The sequence below is a fragment of the Staurois parvus genome, unplaced genomic scaffold, assembly GCF_062004578.1.
Source record: "Staurois parvus isolate SC_StPar_1 unplaced genomic scaffold, SC_StPar_1.0 ptg001011l, whole genome shotgun sequence".
NCBI lineage: Eukaryota > Metazoa > Chordata > Amphibia > Anura > Ranidae > Staurois > Staurois parvus.
This window is the reverse complement of record NW_028318807.1, coordinates 701,131-718,943: the sequence shown is the minus strand read 5'-3', so window position 1 is coordinate 718,943 and position 17,813 is coordinate 701,131. Positions and strand designations below refer to the sequence as shown.

Here is a 17,813-nt window from a genome sequence, read left to right as displayed (position 1 = left end):
ACCCTTCCCCCTGCTGTCCTCCTCCTACCCACACATAGAAGAGATGAGAACAGACTCCTCCCCCGCAGCTCTCTACTCCACCAGCACCATCCTCCTGCTATACAATCCAATCCCTTCTCTTATTGCAGAGAGTGACAGTGACATCACTCCTGTCAGTAAGCAGGCTGCTGGAGATTGGAGCCTTGCAGCCGGAGTTCTGCCAATTATCCTGATTATAGAGCAATTCCGGCCAGTAAGTTCCCCTTCCTGGACATCATGATGAGCCGACATTGACCTCACAGCACTGCCTCAGAGCAAACAAGTCATAGGAAGGATCATATTTATCATTTCTTGTCTGCAGATCTAAAACTCATCAAAACCAGTTCAGAGACCAAACAAACCCAACAGAGAAAAGGGGTTTCTGATGCAGCAAGTCAAGAGGGTCCCGGGACCTTGAAAATTTTGTAAACCCTAAACAGTCCAGATTAAATATCTTCCCATGGGAGCAGTAATTCATGAATTTTCAGAAACCCTCCTTTTCCCCCCTCACATCCACATCCTATTATTGTGTGACCAATACCATCCAAATCATTCTTACTTTCATTTCCCAAAGTTATCCGTCTACAAGGAGACCTGTATAGATCACATGATGGCACCAATGAGGATGGAGGAGGACCGGAGTCACATGACTGAGAAGATACTAAACCTCACCCTGGAGATCATCTACCTGCTGACCGGAGAGGTGAGGAGGATTCTGGGAGGTCACATGACGTCACTCTCATCTCTATTAATAACACACAGACCTGTCCGGAGAGGTGAGGAGGATTCTGGGAGGTCACATGACATCACTCTTATCTCTATTAATAAAACACAGACCTGACCGGAGAGGTGAGGATTCTGGGAGGTCACATGACATCACTCTCATCTCTATTAATAAAACACAGACCTGACCGGAGAGGTGAGGAGGATTCTGGGAGGTCACATGACATCACTCTCATCTCTATTAATAAAACACAGACCTGACCGGAGAGGTGAGGAGGATTCTGGGATTCTAACATGATATTCCCATTGGTTCTTCAATACAGAGATTTCCTCTTCTGAAGTCAGGTGATCATATGACCATCACAGTGCCTCCATGTGACTCCCTAAACCCTGAGAGACACAACATGCAGAAGATTCTAGAAGTCACCAAGAAGATGATGGAGCTGCTGACAGGAGAGGTGAGCGGTGCCGGGAATTCTGGGACATTCTCCAGTAACAGACAAGGGATGTGTCTGGATGGTGACTGTATCATTGTGTGTGTCAGGTTCCTATAAGGTGTCAGGGTGTCACTGTCTATTTCTCCATGGAGGAGTGGGAGTATTTAGAAGGACACAAGGATCTCTACAAGGACGTCATGATGGACAATCAGCCGCCCCTCACATCACCGGGTAAGAGGAGACTTTATTGTAAAGGAGAGAGCAGTACGGAGGATCCACCTAGATCCCCCATCATCTGATAAACACATAGAAACAATGGATTCAGTCAGTGTGTGTGTTTCCTACAGATGGATCCAGTCATGGGAACCCACCACAGAGATGTCCCCGTCCTCTGTATTCCTGGGATTCCACACAGGAAGGTCACAACATCCCTCACCATCATCAGGTAGATGAGGAACAATCACTGATAGTATCATTAGGATCTGTACATTATCTGCATTGTTACCATTGATGGCATTTTTATTATATATTCAGAGTGGAAACCTGAGAGATCCTAAAGTTGAGGTTAAAGAAGAGATAAAAGAGGAGGAGGATGAGGATGGGGTGATGGAGGAGTCAGAGCTTCTAAAAGAACACAAAGATCTGTACCAGGACACCATGGTGGAGTCATCCAGCTACAGGAACCCACCACAGAGATGTCCCCGTCCTCTGTATTCCCGGGATTCCACACAGGAAGGTCACACCATCCCTCACTATTACAAGGTTGGTGGGATGGAGCATCTAGAACATGGATTCATAGAGACAATGTGTGTTTTTTTTATGTAACCTTACATTTTACAGATGATGTTTTCTCTCATTTCCTTGATTTAGAGTGGAGATCCAATCGATATAGAATTTGAGGTGAAAGCAGAAGAAGAAGAGGCGTATGTGAGGGATGATCAGCAGTCTATGGAGCAGGATGGAATAACGGGGACATTTATAGAGGAGGACACTCCTACAGAGATCAGCACAGGTGGGTCATGAACACTAAATCCATTCCTCCACCCATACTGCTCACTGATTGGTCCAGAGTAGGGCGGGGACTGGGTGATATCAGCCTGTAATCCCCTGGTCACTTTCCTGAGCTGTGTTCCCCGTCCTGTATTCCTGGATTTCTCTCGGATAATCTTCCTTCTCTGTGCTGCAGACACAATTTATGTCTCTAGACTGGATTTATGGAGGTTCTGGGGTTCAGCTGGCAGCAAAATGTTCATTTTCACTATAAACATTGCATAATGTAGGCACCCAGGACATGTGACTGGGGTCTCCTGCCTTGTGCCTGACTCTCCCAGGGTTCCTTGCTCTGTGGTCTGCTGGCTGTGCCGGGTGGAGGGATATGTCTGTAGTGTCTCAGACCAAAGTCACTGAGTGCAGTCTCAGGAGATGGGAGGCAGCGGTGTGGGATCTCTGCAACTTGTCTACAGTAAACATTTAATCTTCCACTGATTACTGAATACCAATATTATGAGTCCTGACCCTTATACTATACAGTATACTCTTTGTTCTACATTACATACTCCTGACCCCTGCACTATATACTCTATGTTGCGATGAGTGATAGAGGGGGTGGGGACCCTCGTCCTATAATCCCCTCATCACTGTCCCTCCTATAAAAGACAGTTCTGGTTGTTTCCTCACTCTCTGACTAAGGTCCATGAATAAAGAAATGACCTGGTAGGAGATCAGAGGAGCCATTTCCTAGTTCTCTTGAGGGTGGAATTGAAGCTCCTCAGAGACCAAGCTGCCTGATGTGGGAGGAGTCCTGGTTTGGGGGAACCAATCAGCTCCTGTCTAGTAATCCTCTTTGTCTTTGCATTTTAGTCCATGGCCGGGAGATGAGGAAAACCTCCGAGGATTGTCTCACTTTGTCTCCAGACTGGAAAGTAGAAGATGAGGACATCACACAGTATAGTCCAGGAGAAAACCCGGCTCCCTCCAATGTCCATCCGGCACCACCCAGTGTAGATGGACCATCGGATTCCTCGTATCCTGAGGAACCTCAGACTGTGCGGGACCGGGCCGGCCTTCCAACAGGGAAGAGGTTCTCCTGTACAGAGTGCGGGAAATGTTTCCGTTTTGAATCCCGTCTTAATGTGCATAAAAGATCTCACATGGGAGAAAAGCCGTATTCCTGTCCTGAGTGCGGGAAATGTTTTTCAGACAAGTACTGTCTTTACGCACATCAGAAATCTCACACAGGGGAGAAGACATATTCCTGCCCTGAGTGTGGGAAATGTTTTTCACAAAAGGCCCATCTTTACACACATCAGAGATGTCACACAGGAGAGAAGCCGTATTCCTGCTCTGAGTGTGGGAAATGTTTTTCAGAGAAGTCCAATCTTTTTGCACATCAGAGATCTCACACAGGGGAGAAGCCGTATTCCTGTTCTGAGTGTGGGAAATGTTTTTCACAGAAATCAAATCTTTACAGACATCAGAGATCTCACATGAGGGAGAAGCTTTATTCCTGTCTTAAGTGTGGAAAATGTTTTTCAGTGCAGTCCATTCTTCAGAGACATCAGAAATCTCATACTGCGGAGAAGCCGCCGTATTCCTGTCCTGAGTGTGGAAAATATTTTAAACACAAGTCCAGTCTTTACACACATCAGAGAATTCATTCAGGGGAGAAGCCATATTCCTGTCTTGAGTGTGGGAAATGTTTTTCACACAGGTCCAATCTTTACAGACATCAGAGATCTCACATGGGGGAGAAGCCGTATTCCTGTCCTGAGTGTGGGAAATGTTTTTCACAGAAGTCCCATCTTTACAAACATCAGAGATCTCACACGGGGTAGAAGCAACTTTCCTGTCCTGAGTGAGGGAAATGTTCCTCACTGAAGTCCTGTCCTCCTGTACATCCGGGTTTCCACACAACCCTGGAGGTGTATTAGTGCCTTGAATGCGGGAAATGCCTCCTAGATGAATTTTGCTGGACATCCCAGTCCTCATATGAGGAAGAAGCACACCCTGATGTACACACACTTGGGAAGGAATGGCACAAACAATTGGCACTTCCTACGTTGTCCCAAGTCTATGAAGATGAATGCTGATTAATATCACATAAAAGTCCCAATAAAATGCAGTGAATAAAACCGATGTCCGTCTGTGAGAATCCATCTGGGGGGGACAAGCTTGTCCTTGGAGCAGACGCTGGCTGTCAGGTAAAGAAGACAAGTGGGGGAGTAAAAAGCCCCTCTAAGTGTAGCCCCCCTAATACATTTCTTGGTATACAAGGAAGGCCCCTCCCATAAAGTCAGAGTAAGCATGCTCATCAGTAACACATCACCGGGAAGAACTCCAGAGTGATCGGTGTGTGCCGCTTTCTATGGGGGAGGAAGGTGGCCAGCAGACATCCCATATCTGGAAATCAGGGTTGTAATGCACTGTGGACCACAGTGCTAGCGTGATGACGTCACCTGGGTGGAATGCAATGCATTTCTGAGCATGTGCAATGTCTGTAACAGTCATGTGTGCTGCTTTGTCAAGGAGCTTGGAGATCTTCCCTGTGATGTGTTATTGATGAGCCTGCTTACTCTTGCTTGACTTTATGGGAGGGGCTTGCCTTGTATTCCAAGAAATGTATTAGGGGGGCTACACGTAGAGGGGCTTTTTCCTGCCCATTCTGACCCTCTGATATACACCTCAGATATACTCCATGGATGATCTTCATCATGGAAGAAACAGTTTAGCAGCTGGTCCTGATCACCACTTTACATCCTGATTACAGCTTTACCAGTGTGTCCTGATCACCATACCAGCGGATCCTGATCACCATACCAGTGTGTCCTGATCACCATACCAGCGATTCCTGATCACCATACCAGCGGATCCTGATCACTATACCAGCGGATCCTGATCACTATACCAGCGGGTCCTGATCACTATACCAGCGGATCCTGATCACTATACCAGCGGATCCTGATCACCATACCAGCGGGTCCTGATCACCATACCAGTGTGTCCTGATCACCATACCAGCGGATCCTGATCACCATACCAGTGTGTCCTGATCACCATACCAGCGGATCCTGATCACTATACCAGCGGATCCTGATCACCATACCAGCGGGTCCTGATCACCATACCAGTGTGTCCTGATCACCATACCAGCTGGTCCTGATCACTGCCATACCAGTGTGTCCTGATCACCATACCAGTGTGTCCTGATCACTATACCAGTGTGTCCTGATCACCATACCAGTGTGTCCTGATCACTATACCAGTGTGTCCTGATCACCATACCAGCTGGTCCTGATCACCATACCAGTGTGTCCTGATCACCGCCATACCAGTGGGTCCTAAACACCACCATACCAGTGGGTCCTAATCACCATCATACCAGTGGGTCCTGACCACCGCCATACCAGTGGGTCCTGATCACCGTCATACCAGTGGGTCCTGACCACCGACATACCAGTGGGTCCTGATCACCGTCATACCAGTGGGTCCTGACCACCGCCATACCAGTGGGTCCTGATCACCGCCATACCAGTGTGTCCTGATCACCATACCAGTGTGTCCTGATCACCATACCAGTGTGCCCTGATCACCATACCAGCGATTCCTGATCACCATACCAGCAGATCCTGATCACTATACCAGCGGATCCTGATCACTATACCAGCGGGTCCTGATCACTATACCAGCGGATCCTGATCACTATACCAGCGGGTCCTGATCACTATACCAGCGTGTCCTGATCACCATACCAGCTGGTCCTGATCACTGCCATACCAGTGTGTCCTGATCACCATACCAGCTGGTCCTGATCACTGCCATACCAGCGGGTCCTGATCACCATACCAGCGGGTCCTGATCACCATACCAGCGGATCCTGATCACCATACCAGCTGGTCCTGATCACCATACCAGCGGGTCCTGATCACCATACCAGCGGGTCCTGATCACCATACCAGTGTGTCCTGATCACCATACCAGTGGATCCTGATCACCATACCAGTGTGTCCTGATCACCATACCAGCGGATCCTGATCACTATACCAGCGGATCCTGATCACCATACCAGCGGGTCCTGATCACCATACCAGTGTGTCCTGATCACCATACCAGCTGGTCCTGATCACTGCCATACCAGTGTGTCCTGATCACCATACCAGTGTGTCCTGATCACTATACCAGTGTGTCCTGATTACCATACCAGTGTGTCCTGATCACCATACCAGTGTGTCCTGATCACTATACCAGTGTGTCCTGATCACCATACCAGCTGGTCCTGATCACCATACCAGTGTGTCCTGATCACCGCCATACCAGTGGGTCCTGACCACCGACATACCAGTGGGTCCTGATCACCGTCATACCAGTGGGTCCTGACCACCGCCATACCAGTGGGTCCTGATCACCGCCATACCAGTGTGTCCTGATCACCATACCAGTGTGTCCTGATCACCATACCAGTGTGTCCTGATCACCATACCAGCGATTCCTGATCACCATACCAGCGGATCCTGATCACTATACCAGCGGATCCTGATCACTATACCAGAGGATCCTGATCACCATACCAGCGGGTCCTGATCACTATACCAGCGGGTCCTGATCACTATACCAGCGGATCCTGATCACCATACCAGCGGGTCCTGATCACTATGCCAGTGTGTCCTGATCACTGCCATACCAGCGGGTCCTGATCACCATACCAGCTGGTCCTGATCACCATACCAGCGGGTCCTGATCACCATACCAGTGGGTCCTGATCACTGCCGTACCAGTGGGGCCTGATCGCCATACCAGTGGGTCCTGATCACTGCCGTACCAGTGGGGCCTGATCGCCATACCAGTGTGTCCTGATCGCCATACCAGTGGGTCCTGATCACTGCCAGACCAGTGGGGCCTGATCACTGCCATACCAGTGGGTCCTGATCACTGCCGTACCAGTGGGGCCTGATCGCCATACCAGTGTGTCCTGATCGCCATACTAGTGGGTCCTGATCACTGCCAGACCAGTGGGGCCTGATCACTGTCATACCAGTGGGTCTTGATCACTGCCATACCAGTGGGGCCTGATCGCCATACCAGTGGGTCCTGATCACTGCCGTACCAGTGGGGCCTGATCGCCATACCAGTGTGTCCTGATCGCCATACCAGTGGGTCCTGATCACTGCCAGACCAGTGGGGCCTGATCACTGCCATACCAGCGGGGCCTGATCACTGTCATACCAGTGGGTCTTGATCACTGCCATACCAGCGGGACCTCATCACCATGCCAGCGGGTCCTGATCACCATACCAGCAGGTCCCAATCACTGTCATACCAGTGGGTCTTGATCACTGCCATACCAGTGGGGCCTGATCACTGTCAGACCAGTGGGTCCGGATCACTGTCATACCAGTGGGTCCTGATCACTGCCATACCAGCGGGTCCTGATCACTGCCATACCAGCGGGTCCTGATCACTGCCATACCAGTGGGTCCTGATCACTGCCATACCAGCGGGTCCTGATCACTGCCATACCAGTGGGTCCTGATCACTGCCATTCTAGTGGGTCCTGATCACTACCATACTAGTGGGTCCTGATTACCGCCATACTAGAGGGTCCTGATCACTGCCATACCAGTGGGTCTTGATCACTGTCATACCAGCTGGCCTTCATCCCCACCATCATCTGTGAGGTGAGAGAGCCATTACAGTTGTGAGTAGATTTCACCCTTTGCACACAGTTCACACACACTCACAAAACATTGCCAGCCAGCTCACAGTATCCGGGATCTTTGCCCAACAGTGTCTAGTGTGAACCAACCACAGCCAGCCATCTGTCCCTCACTGCAGTGATGTCATACTGCTGTACACCAGCACCAATGTCCTGATTACTACCACACAATCATCCTGATCACTGCCATACCAGTGGGTCCTGATCACCACCATAGCGCTGGTCCTGATTACCGCCGTACCGGTGGGTCCTGATCACCATCATACCAGTGGGTCCTGATCACCATCATACCAGTGGGTCCTGATCACCACCATACCATTGGGTGCTGATCACCATCATACCAGTGGGTCCTGATCACCATCATGCCAGTGGGTCCTGACCACCACCATACCATTGGGTCCTGATCACCATCATACCAGTGGGTCCTGATCACCATCATACCAGTGGGTCTGGACCACCACCATACCAGTGGGTCCTGATCACCATCATACCAGTGGGTCCTGATCACCGCCATACTAGTTGGTCCTGATCACCATCATACCAGTGGGTCCTGACCACCACCATACCATTGGGTCCTGATCACCATCATACCAGTGGGTCCTGACCAGCACCATACCATTGGGTCCTGATCACCATCATACCAGTGGGTCCTGATCACCGTCATACCAGTGGGTCCTGACCACTGCCATACCAGTGGGTCCTGATCACCACCATACCAGTGCGTTCTGACCACCATCATACCAGTGGGTCCTGACCACCACCATACCATTGGGTCCTGATCACCATCATACCAGTGGGTCCTGACCAGCACCATACCATTGGGTCCTGATCACCATCATACCATTGGGTCCTGATCACCATCATACCAGTGGGTCCTGACCACCACCATACCATTGGGTCCTGATCACCATCATACCAGTGGGTCCTGACCAGCACCATACCATTGGGTCCTGATCACCATCATACCAGTGGGTCCTGATCACCGTCATACCAGTGGGTCCTGACCACTGCCATACCAGTGGGTCCTGATCACCACCATACCAGTGCGTTCTGACCACCATCATACCAGTGGGTCCTGACCACCACCATACCATTGGGTCCTGATCACCATCATACCAGTGGGTCCTGACCAGCACCATACCATTGGGTCCTGATCACCATCATACCATTGGGTCCTGATCACCATCATACCAGTGGGTCCTGACCACTGCCATACCAGTGGGTCCTGATCACCACCATACCAGTGCGTTCTGACCACCATCATACCAGTGGGTCCTGACCACTGCCATACCAGTGGGTCCTGATCACCACCATACCAGTGTGTTCTGACCACCATCATACCAGTGGGTCCTGACCACCACCATACCATTGGGTCCTGATCACCATCATACCAGTGGGTCCTGATCACCGCCATACCAGTGGGTCCTAAACACCACCATACCAGTGGGTCCTAATCACCATCATACCAGTGGGTCCTGACCACCGCCATACCAGTGGGTCCTGATCACCGTCATACCAGTGGGTCCTGACCACCGCCATACCAGTGGGTCCTGATCACCGCCATACCAGTGGGTCCTGAGCACCGCCATACCAGTGGGTCCTGATCACCATCATACCAGTGGGTCCTGATCACCGTCATACCAGTGGGTCCTGATCACCATCATACCAGTGGGTCCTGATCACCGTCATACCAGCGGGTCCTGATCACCGTCATACCAGTGGGTCCTGATCACCATCATACCAGTGGGTCCTGATCACCGTCATACCAGCGGGTCCTGATCACCACCATACCAGTGGGTCCTGATCACCGTCATACCAGCGGGTCCTGACCACCACCATACCAGTGGCAACAATATGTCCAAAAAATTATTCCCAGGCAAGCACCAGCCCTCTCTTGGCAGGGAAGATGATCGAATATACACTTACTGTCCCATGTACCAACAAGATGGTGCAGAAAACAGTGGTCCATACTGCATTTCAACTCATACAAACACCAGCTTAACCTCTTCGTGCCGGCGCCTCCTTGCCCTTTAAGAGGTTTCAGGAGCCAGGAGGTGGGGTGGGGTTTTAGGGTCATGTGACTGCTGTGATTCGCTGTCACATGATCAGAAAAGGTGCTGATCACAAGGGGAGATTGGGACCTTTCTGTGAGACACCAACATATGTGCTGGGAGTGTGCAGGGCGCGTGCCCAGCCACTAAGAGACCGCATATTTGTGTACACTCGGCATCAAGGCCCAGCCGCTAAGAGACCACATATTTGTGTACGCTCGGCATCAAGGCCCAGCCGCTAAGAGACCACATATTTGTGTACGCTCGTCATCAAGGCCCAGCCGCTAAGAGACCACATATTTGTGTACACTCAGCATCAAGGCCCAGCCGCTAAGAGACCACATATTTGTGTACGCTCAGCGTCAAGGCCCAGCCGCTATGAAACCACATATTTGTGTACGCTCGTCATCAAGGCCCAGCCGCTAAGAGACCACATATTTGTGTACGCTCGGCATCAAGGCCCAGCCGCTAAGAGACCACATATTTGTGTACGCTCGTCATCAAGGCCCAGCCGCTAAGAGACCACATATTTGTGTACACTCGGCATCAAGGCCCAGCCGCTAAGAGACCACATATTTGTGTACACTCAGCATCAAGGCCCAGCCGCTAAGAGACCACATATTTGTGTACACTCAGCATCAAGGCCCAGCCGCTAAGAGACCACATATTTGTGTACGCTCAGCGTCAAGGCCCAGCCGCTATGAAACCACATATTTGTGTACGCTCGTCATCAAGGCCCAGCCGCTAAGAGACCACATATTTGTGTACGCTCGGCATCAAGGCCCAGCTGCTAAGAGACCACATATTTGTGTACGCTCGTCATCAAGGCCCAGCCGCTAAGAGACCACATATTTGTGTACACTCGGCATCAAGGCCCAGCCGCTAAGAGACCACATATTTGTGTACACTCAGCATCAAGGCCCAGCCGCTAAGAGACCACATATTTGTGTACGCTCAGCGTCAAGGCCCAGCCGCTATGAAACCACATATTTGTGTACGCTCGTCATCAAGGCCCAGCCGCTAAGAGACCACATATTTGTGTACGCTCGGCATCAAGGCCCAGCCGCTAAGAGACCACATATTTGTGTACGCTCGGCATCAAGGCCCAGCCGCTAAGAGACCACATATTTGTGTACGCTCGGCATCAAGGCCCAGCCGCTAAGAGACCACATATTTGTGTACACTCAGCATCAAGGCCCAGCCGCTAAGAGACCACATATTTGTGTACGCTCGGCATCAAGGCCCAGCCGCTAAGAGACCATATATTTGTGTACGCTCAGCATCAAGGCCCAGCCGCTAAGAGACCACATATTTGTGTACACTCAGCATCAAGGCCCAGCCGCTAAGAGACCATATATTTGTGTACGCTCAGCATCAAGGCCCAGCCGCTAAGAGACCACATATTTGTGTACGCTCGGCATCAAGCATGTATGAGCTCAGATGATTCTATGGAAGCAGATGAATGGAGCAGTTCTGCTCGGCCTACACATTGCTGAGATTTACATCCTCTAGTACTGACTTCAGGAATGGAAGGGAAATCCCCCCAGGAGTTTGTATTTGCCAACAAGGCTTTTAGATAACTCCTTCCACCAAATAAAATATAACCCAAATCTACTGGGGGGGAAAATATATATATATCACTTCAGGGACAATATTCTTCCCCTTTCAGGGACGGCCAATGAGTTTTATCCCAGCAGTTGTTTACAGGGGAAGTTTACTGCACAATTGTCACCCTCGGGAGTTCCAGTGATGGCGCAAATGTTTCATCACAGAAATACAGTCTAGTATCGTGTCTACTCTCTGTACCATTATATTGAGGGTATATAGGAGATTCAAAGAAAAAAGTCATATATATATACATACATACAGACACATATACACATGTTACACACACACATACACATATTCACACATATACACACGTTACATACACACACACACATATACACACGTTACACACACACATATACACACGTTACACACATTACACACACACATTACACACATATACACACGTTACACACACACACACATATACACACGTTACACACACACATACACATATTCACAGATATACACACGTTATATACACACGTTACACACACACATATTCACACATATACACACGTTACACACACACTTACACACATATACACACGTTACACACACACACACACACACATATACACACATTACACACACACACACATATACACACGTTACACACACACACATATACACACGTTACACACACACATACACACATTACACACATATACACACGTTATACACACATTACACACACACACATATACACACGTTACACACACACACACATATACACACATATACACACACACATACACACATTACACACATATACACACGTTACACACACACATACACACATTACACACATATACACACACACATACACACATTACACACATATACACACGTTACACACATACACATATACACACGTTACACACACACATATACACACGTTACACACACACATATACACACGTTACACACACACACATATACACACATAAACACACGTTAGACACATACACATATACACACGTTACACACACACATATACACACGTTACACACACACACATATACACACATACACACACGTTACACACATACACATATACACACGTTACACACATATATACACACATTACACACACATATACACATGTTACACACACACACACATACACACATTACACACATACACACACATATACACATATACACACGTTACACACACATATACACACGTTACACACATCTGTGAAAATCAGGAGTACACCTGTTGATGAATTGTCAGTCATCTTTCATCCAGCTGGCTCTGTGGCACAATGGACAGCACATTGGACTTCTAGCCGTGTTGTGGACATTGAATGGTTGTGGGTTGGGGTCCCACCAGAGTCCCTTTTTCTCTGTGAAGGCCTGTGTTGTGTCAGGAGAGCGGTTCCATGGGGACTCTGCAGGGTGTACATCAGACATGCCACACTGAGTGGAATACAATGAACTGGGGGCCCCACCTACCCCTCCCTAGACAAGGATTATAGCACTTTGGTCATTAACAACACAAACAGTTGGAATGACGTCATGTTATCAGTAAATAGGGGTCACAGAACATTTCCTGACATGTTATCAGTAAATAGGGGGTCACAGAACATTTCCTGACATGTTATCAGTAAATAGGGGTCACAGAACATTTCCTGACATGTGATCAGTAAATAGGGGGTCACAGAACATTTCCTGACATGTGATCAGTAAATAGGGGTCACAGAACATTTCCTGACATGTGATCAGTAAATAGGGGTCACAGAACATTTCCTGACATGTTATCAGTAAATAGGGGTCACAGAACATTCCCTGACATGTTATCAGTAAATAGGGGTCACAGAACATTCCCTGACATGTGATCAGTAAATAGGGGTCACAGAACATTCCCTGACATGTGATCAGTAAATAGGGGTCACAGAACATTTCCTGACATGTTATCAGTAAATGGGGTCACAGAACATTTCCTGACATGTTATCAGTAAATGGGGTCACAGAACATTTCCTGACATGTGATCAGTAAATAGGGGTCACAGAACATTTCCTGACATGTTATCAGTAAATAGGGGTCACAGAACATTTCCTGACATGTTATCAGTAAATAGGGGTCACAGAACATTTCCTGACATGTTATCAGTAAATAGGGGTCACAGAACATTTCCTGACATGTGATCAGTAAATAGGGGTCACAGAACATTTCCTGACATGTTATCAGTAAATAGGGGGTCACAGAACATTTCCTGACATGTTATCAGTAAATAGGGGTCACAGAACATTTCCTGACATGTTATCAGTAAATAGGTGTCACAGAACATTTCCTGACATGTTATCAGTAAATAGGGGTCACAGAACATTTCCTGACATGTTATCAGTAAATAGGGGTCACAGAACATTTCCTGACATGTTATCAGTAAATAGGGGTCACAGAACATTTCCTGACATGTTATCAGTAAATAGGGGTTGAAAGGAATGATTTTCTTTTCCCCTCAGAGACCCCCGGTCTGTGGAGAGATTCCTGGTTTATCAGCAGAATTCTGGGAACACCCCTTGAACACGGAAATCACGACAGCTTATGTTCAGAGATGTTCAAAGTTTATTAGACATTAATAAGATTATTTAGACTACAGATAATCATAAGGGGGGGGGGAGCGAGTTTCAAAACTGTAACTTGTAACTTTCCATCATGAGCTAACTACATGAAACATGACATATACATTTCTTGGTACAAATTATTTTGGCTAACTTTCTGGGAAAACAGCCAGACAAAGACATTGTCAGGGTCATGTTAGCTTCTGTTGATACATCCTTGAACAACTGAAAACAGTTTCATTACACTTTTAATATTTCTGCAAAAAGCTAACTTAATGCTTAATACTTAAAATGGCGTACATAATACAAAATGGAAGTTATCTAGATCCTTTCAATCCCCTCTAAGATCATGAACATGATCTCAATTCTTTACATAGCCAGATAACCTTCATTTGTATTCTGCGGCTTGGTAGCTCTAGCAATGCAATATAATGAGCATTTAAAACATAGATATAAAGATAAAACAAAAAGCAATATCATGACTATGCTTACAGCGATACCTTTCATCCATGAAAAGATGGAACCAAATCCTGATCCTAACCAATCAAAAGGAGTCCATCCATCTTTTCCTATAGCTCTAGCTTCTTCCATCAAACCATCTACCTGTTCCCTGTGTTGCTTTATTATTTCATAATAATCTGGAACAGTCATTGTGGTATTATATATCCAAGTACAACATTCAGAATCCTCTGTCATCTCACACAGACCTGTCAGAGCAGCACTCATGCTTTCAATAGCTAATTCTTGCATCTCCAGCTGTTCTCTAATAGCTCTGGTCTCAGTATTTAGCAACCCCATGTCCTTAGAGTTCCTCTCCAGTATGTCATCAATAATGTTTGTGTAATTATTTATTTTGTTCATGAGTGTTATTCCCCATCCCGTGTAAGTAGGAAACCATGACCAAACCTTATCACCTGTAAAGAATAGATCTACCTTTCCTTGTTTGGTTTCCCTTCTCTGTCTCAGAGTTAGTTGGTGTTTTGGGTATGTACTGGCTTTTACCTGGTGTTCCTTTTGGTCTATAGCTGCCATAATTGGCACTAATTGGGCTACATAGCACCAGCCCTGGACATTACTCGGTATCCAAGGGTAACAGATCTTACCACAACAGATATAGGTATTGTTTCCCAAGGAGATCGGCAATTTTTGTATTGCAGAGCGAAATTCAGGGGTGACAACAAGTGTAAAATAAAAAAGAAGTTTTCCAAACATAGTTTTCCCCACATTGTCTTGTATCCCTAGTAAACTTTCATTCAGGGTTTTACCATTTACTTGCCAGAGTTTCACAGAAGAAGTTCCATCCCTCCTTCCAGGATCAGATATGTTTAATATGGACTGAGAGCACATTCCCTTTCCCTTGTGGGAAGTATTCCCCAGTCTAAAACACCAATCGGGGAGTTGAGTGACTCCCAGAGTTGGAAAAGATATGGTGGCATTAGAAGTAATATTGGTCAAACCAATACTTACATTCCCTTTTATTAACAAAAATATTTTGACTGGAGCGGCCAGAAGAGGAATTTCCTATGTGCTCGGATGTAACTTACTACAGATCCAACACTTATCATAACCTGACTTTTGAGCATAAGCAGATTTAAACTGCATCATCAACATTTTTCCTGAAAAAGGATTGTTCTCTTCAAAACTTCTTTTTGACTTTCTTTCACTTTTGGTTATCTGGGTCTCATTTAAATCTAGTCCTTGACCACAGATACCTTTTATTAGACCCAAGTCCTCAGGGTGATAAATACAGTTAGTTAGGATCCATACTGGCAGGAAAAAGAGCACAGTCAGTGTGCCCAATAGGACCCAGAGCTTCAAAGCACCATGAGGGGCAGTAAAAAATTTCATCTTCAGGGCCTTTTTCACTTACTTCACCCACTCTTCGAGGATTTTTCTCTCATACTTCACCTCCTTTTTCCATCTCATGTTTCTCAGGTGTTTGGTTCACCTTCTTCACTCGACTAGCATGGATCCAGGACTGGGAATTCTCCACCAGAACAGCCGTTCTGGTAACCGCTATCACCGTAGTAGGCGGTCCAAAGGGGTAGCCTTGCTTCTTGTCTTTAGGGAGTTGGCGGACCACTACGACATCTCCCACTTGGAAAAGGTGTGTTGGTTCCTGAAAAGATAAAGGAGAGGTGCGAACAACGTTTCTTTCAACCTTATCTAAAGTCTGAATCCGTTTTCTCACATATTCTTGTTCCAGGTCAAGGTCCCCTCTTTCTAACATAAGTGGCTGTCTAGCCCAAGGAGTGGGGAACGGTCTTCCCATTAATATTTCAAAAGGAGATAACCCTGTAGTCTTATTAGGTGTCATTCTTACCTCTGCTAGAATTGCAGGTAACATCTTCTTCCAGTGGGTATAGGTTCCTCCAGTGGCCTTCCTCAACTTATCCTTAATTGTCCTGTTCATCCTTTCTACTATACCCCAACTTCGAGGATAATAGGGAATATGACATTTCCAATCTAAGTACTTTTACCAGGTCTTGGCATACCTTGGCCACAAAGGCTGGTCCGTTATCAGAATTTATCTGCAGCGGACATCCCCATCTGGGTATTATCTCCTGTGTAAGAATTCTGACTACAGTCTGTGCGTCTTCTTTATTAGTGACAAATGCTTCCACCCATCTGCTGAACATATCCACCATTACCAACAAAAACTCTTGCCTCTGTCCTGTTTTTGGCATGTGGGTAAAATCTATTTGTAAATGGGTGAAAGGTGTAGTTGGGTACACTAGATGCTGGTGTTGTGATTTCTTTGGGTTCTGTGGATTGTTCCTTATACATGTAATGCACCTGGAAACATATTCTTTCACCAACCTAGATAAGCCTGTAATGTAAAAATCCTGCAATAATGTTTCACATGTTGTTTTCCATCCTCTATGTCCTAGACCGTGGTACTGTGCAATGAACAATGGGGCACTTGACATGGGAATGCATGGTTTCCCCTCTAAGCACACTAGACCAGAAGCTGGATCTAGTTGTGCTCCAGAACCATTCCAGTCTGCTAAATCGACTTTTGTAGCAAATTTTTGTAAATCTGCATACATCTGGTCATGTGGGGTGGCTGTGATGCCTGAAGTGAGCTCACTGGCCACCTGTTGTAATGCGGCTTCCTTTGCTACCTTATCTGCTAATGCATTTCCTTTGGCAATATGATCTCTGCGATTTGTATGTGCCCTGCAATGAAGAATGGCTAATGTTTTTGGTAACTGTATGGCATTGAGTAGATCAGATATCAAAGAAGAGTGAGATATGGTTTTGCCATCAGCAGCAATGAATCCTCTTCTCTCCCAAATGACCCCAAAATCATGTACAGCACCATGGGCGTACTTGGAGTCTGTGTAAATGTTGACATCCTGTCCTGCAAATAATTGACATGCTCTTGTAAGGGCAATCAGTTCGGCTGCTTGGGCTGACTGATATGGGATTGGCTTTGCCTCGAGTATTTTGTCAGGAAGTTGCACAATGGCATCTCCTGCATGGTAAGTATTATCATTTGGCCTAGAACATGAACCATCAACAAACACATCTGGGGCCCCATCAAGAGCCACAGCTGACATGTCGGACCTAGGGGAAGTGTCTTGCTGTATGTGGGTTATACAATTGTGTTCTGGTGCCACTTCATCCTGTTCCCCCTTTAGCCCCAGTAGGGCATTCAAAATTGGAATAGGACCTGAATTTGCTGAAGAATATT

General features: G+C 47.0%; 1 protein-coding gene and 1 long non-coding RNA gene across 2 annotated transcripts in view; both read left to right on the top strand.

Annotated features, from left to right (window-relative positions):
* Positions 1-17,813, top strand: part of LOC149441229 (uncharacterized) — an 89,031-nt gene that overhangs the window by 7,634 nt on the left and 63,584 nt on the right. The window contains exon 2 of the mRNA XM_089657607.1: positions 3,399-3,664. Coding sequence (XP_089513733.1) covers positions 3,399-3,664 — 266 coding nt within the window. The remainder of the gene's footprint in view (positions 1-3,398; positions 3,665-17,813) is intronic.
* The window catches only part of LOC149441231 (uncharacterized), a 35,739-nt gene continuing 19,456 nt past the window's right edge, over positions 1,531-17,813 (top strand). The window contains exon 1 of the long non-coding RNA XR_016307423.1: positions 1,531-1,623. This is a non-coding gene — a long non-coding RNA (uncharacterized LOC149441231). The remainder of the gene's footprint in view (positions 1,624-17,813) is intronic.